At 44.3% G+C, this 3,608-nt stretch overlaps 1 protein-coding gene across 1 annotated transcript; it reads left to right on the top strand.

The window, feature by feature from the left end:
* The first annotated feature begins 2,383 nt into the window (after positions 1-2,383).
* On the top strand, positions 2,384-3,330 carry LOC102945223 (olfactory receptor 52H1-like). Its single transcript, XM_043523121.1, is given in 2 exon segments — positions 2,384-2,633; positions 2,636-3,330. Coding segments are annotated over 2 exon segments (945 nt in total).
* Positions 3,331-3,608: the final 278 nt, after the last annotated feature.

Below are 3,608 nucleotides of genomic sequence, written 5' to 3' on the forward strand. Positions count from 1 at the left end.
GTAGCAGATGACAGAACGAGGAGTAATGGTCTCAAGTTGCAATGGGGGAGGTTTAGATTGGATATTAGGAAAAACTTTTTCACTAAGAGGGTGGTGAAACACTGGAATGCGTTACCTAGGGAGGTGGTAGAATCTCCTTCCTTACAGGTTTTTAAGGTCAGGCTTGACAAAGCCCTGGCTGGGATGATTTAACTGGGACTTGGTCCTGCTTTGAGCAGGGGGTTGGACTAGATGACCTTCTGGGGTCCCTTCCAACCCTGATATTCTATGATTCTATGATTCTATGATTCTATGAAACAAAGAAGTCATTATGTACCTCTGCCATTTCCACATTTTCTGTTATTGTTTTTGTTGTTGAATGTCATTAATTATATTCCTAGACTTTTTTTAACCAGTTTTTTCATAGTTTCCTAACCTCATCAAACCTTAAAAAAAAAATCCTTTTTTAAATACTTTACGTTGAACACAGTACTGTTCTGTATTTGCATGGGGGTGGAGGGTAGGGTGCTTTGCTGCTGCCTGACTGTGTACTTCTGCTTCCAAATGAGATGTGTGGTGGATCCGTCAGTTCCTAATTCTGGTGTTCATAACTCTGAGTTTCTACTGTAGATGCTGTTTAACCTTCTCCTTGACTGCTACCATACTGAAAAGTATTTCATCACTGCCTATAAGTATCTACATTAACAAGTTTCCTTTCATCCTCTAATAATTGGCCTAAACCTTTTCTAGGATTTCTTTTGTTCTTTATACGTAATAACCTCCTTTTTGTGATTCTTAGCCCTACCAAGTATGGATTTTCCTTGATGTCTTTAACATCCATTATCAATTTTCATAATTTCCAATTTGTATTGCTTGCTATTTTCCCTTTTTCCCATTTGTTATATATTGCTTCCCACGCACCCACCCCAAAAATTGCTGCCTTCACTTTGCCCCTGAAACGGGCTTTTAGCACTTTCTTGACTGTGGAAATGTGGCTTTTTAACTATCTAATAAACTGTTCTTAAAGGACTCTCAATTTTTCATTCAATTTTTCTGTCTAAATTTTTGCTCCAAATCAGTTTTGCTGATAATTTCCCTGTGCTCCGAGGAATTAGCCTTTTTAAAACATTAAGTATATATAGATGTTAGTGGCTGGGAATTGTTCTCTTTTTGTCCATTTGAATGTAATCAGTTGCATTCTTTATTTTGCTCTCCTCTATCATATGCCCTGTTCTAAGTCTCTTCTCTAAACTAAACATTCCCAGATTTTTCAGTCAAATCATTTATAGGGAATGAATGACCAAAACTGAGCACATGTCCAGAGCAGGTTATTCTCCATCCCATACCTTAGGCATCCAAACATTGTCTTTGTTTTAGGCACTATTGTGAATGAGCAGGTGTTTCCTTGGAGCTTCTATCAACAAAAATATAAGAATGGCCATACTGGGTCAGACCAAAGATCTATCCAGCCCAGTATCCTGTCTACCAACAGTAGCCAATGCCAGGTGCCCCAGAGGGAGTGAACCTAACAGGTAATGATCAAGTGATCTCTCTCCTGCCATCCAGCTGCATCTTCTGACAAACAGAGGGTAGGTACAAAATTCCTTACCCATCCATAAGAGCCTTTGGTGAGGGACCTTGTCAAAGGCTTTCTGGAAATCTAAGTACACTAATTTCATATTTGAGTTCTTTCAGAACTCTTGGGTGATGCCATCTGGTCCCGATGACTTGTTACTGTTACGTTTCTCAATTAATTCCAAAACCTCCTGTAGTGACGCTTCAATCTGTGACAATTCCTCAGATTTATCACCTAGAAAAGATGGCTCAGGTTTGGGAATCTTTGGGAATGACACCCGGGTTTTTTCCCTGAGCTGTGCTTTAGTTGGGATGTTTTCCCTGCCACATGTCTTGGCAAAGATTTGGGGTATTTTTTCCCACTCTCAGATGTGGAGCAACTGAGTGAACGGGGAACTCCCTACAGCATGGACTCTCTAGCCTGGGTTTCATTGCATTAAGGAACAATGATGGATAACCAGTATTCACACTCGTGTTTCCGGCTGGTGCCTATTAAGGTTTCCCATATCAAGATGTGTAGGAAGTATTGACACATGGTGCACCAGAGCATATGGAATTGGCATTAGTAGGGTCAGTTCTTCATAATTTATTTCTCTGAATAATGAAAATGTCGTTTTTCAGTGTGTGAAGAGTGACCAATCTGCTTCACCCATGAGAACAGCCCCCAGTAGAGCATGTAGTGTCTCATATTAACATTATCTCCCCATCCAGGAATTTGTACTGCGACCATCATCCTAGAGGTTGGGCACATAAAGGAAGTGAGAGGAACATATAGTACATGCAGGAGACACCGTTCTGCCTCAGAGTTGGACACCTTCTCCCCTACTCCATGTCAGATTCCAACACAACCGACTTCACCAACCCCTCCACCTTCATCCTGCTGGGCATTCCTGGCCTGGAGATGGTCCACGTCTGGATCTCCATCCCCTTCTGCACCGTATACGCCATAGCCATCTTGGGGAACTTCATTATTCTGTTCATTGTAAAGAGGGAGCCGAGCCTCCATGGTGCCATGTATTATTTCCTCTGCATGCTGGCTGTCACTGACTTGGTTCTGTCCACATCGCTCGTGCCCAAAACAAGAGCATCTTCTGGTTCAATTCCAGGGAGATCGATTTCAGTGCCTGCCTCACCCAGCTGTACTTCATTCACTCTTTCTTAGTCATAGAGTCTGGGATCCTAGTGGCCATGGCTTTGGATCGTTTCGTGGCCATCTGCAATCCACTGAGACATTCCACCATCCTGACAAACCTCGTGGTGGCCAAGATTGGCCTGGCTGTGATGCTGCGTGGTGGCATAATCGTACTGCCCTATCTCCTCCTGGCGAGGCAGTGGCCATATTGCAGAACCAACATCATCCCCCACACACACTGTGAGCACATGGCCGTGGTGAAGCTGGCCTGCGCCGACATCCGCGTCAATACATACTACGGCCTCTTTGTGGTATTCTCTATGATCTGCGTGGATGCGTTTCTTATTGCTATATCCTATACTCAGATCCTCAGGGCCATCTTCAGCCTCCCCACAAAGGATGCCCGGCTCAAGGCTTTTGGGACCTGCGGCTCCCACCTCTGTGTCATCTTAATCTTTTATGTCTCATCTCTCTTCTCCTCTCTCATGTACCGGTTTGGCCACCATGTTTCCCTGCATTTCCACGTGTTGATTTCCAGCGGGTACCTCCTGGTGCCCCCCATGCTAAACCCCATCATTTATGGGGTAAGGACCAAACAGATCAGAAGCCGCGTGCTCCGGCTCTTTGCTCATAAAGGGACCTAAAATTTTCTCCTGTTGCTCTGGCTCTCAGACCGAGGTCTGTGCAGAGCTGGCTGGTGACATTGTGCTGGGCCCCCTTCCCTGAAGCACTGACTGGACAGTCAAAGTGACATTAAAGCCTTTTCTGGCCTTACTATGCTGAGTCAGTGTGACAAACTGGGGAATCAGTGTACGTAGAACTCACTGTGTTGCCACCTTTCTAGTTGCTCGTAACTGGATCCTGGAGGTCCCAAATATTCCCTGAAAGCCCCACCCAGTTTTGCCTCTTTTTCTCCAAAGCT

Source organism: Chelonia mydas, chromosome 1 (genome assembly GCF_015237465.2).
Source record: "Chelonia mydas isolate rCheMyd1 chromosome 1, rCheMyd1.pri.v2, whole genome shotgun sequence".
In the NCBI taxonomy this organism is placed as follows: domain Eukaryota; kingdom Metazoa; phylum Chordata; order Testudines; family Cheloniidae; genus Chelonia; species Chelonia mydas.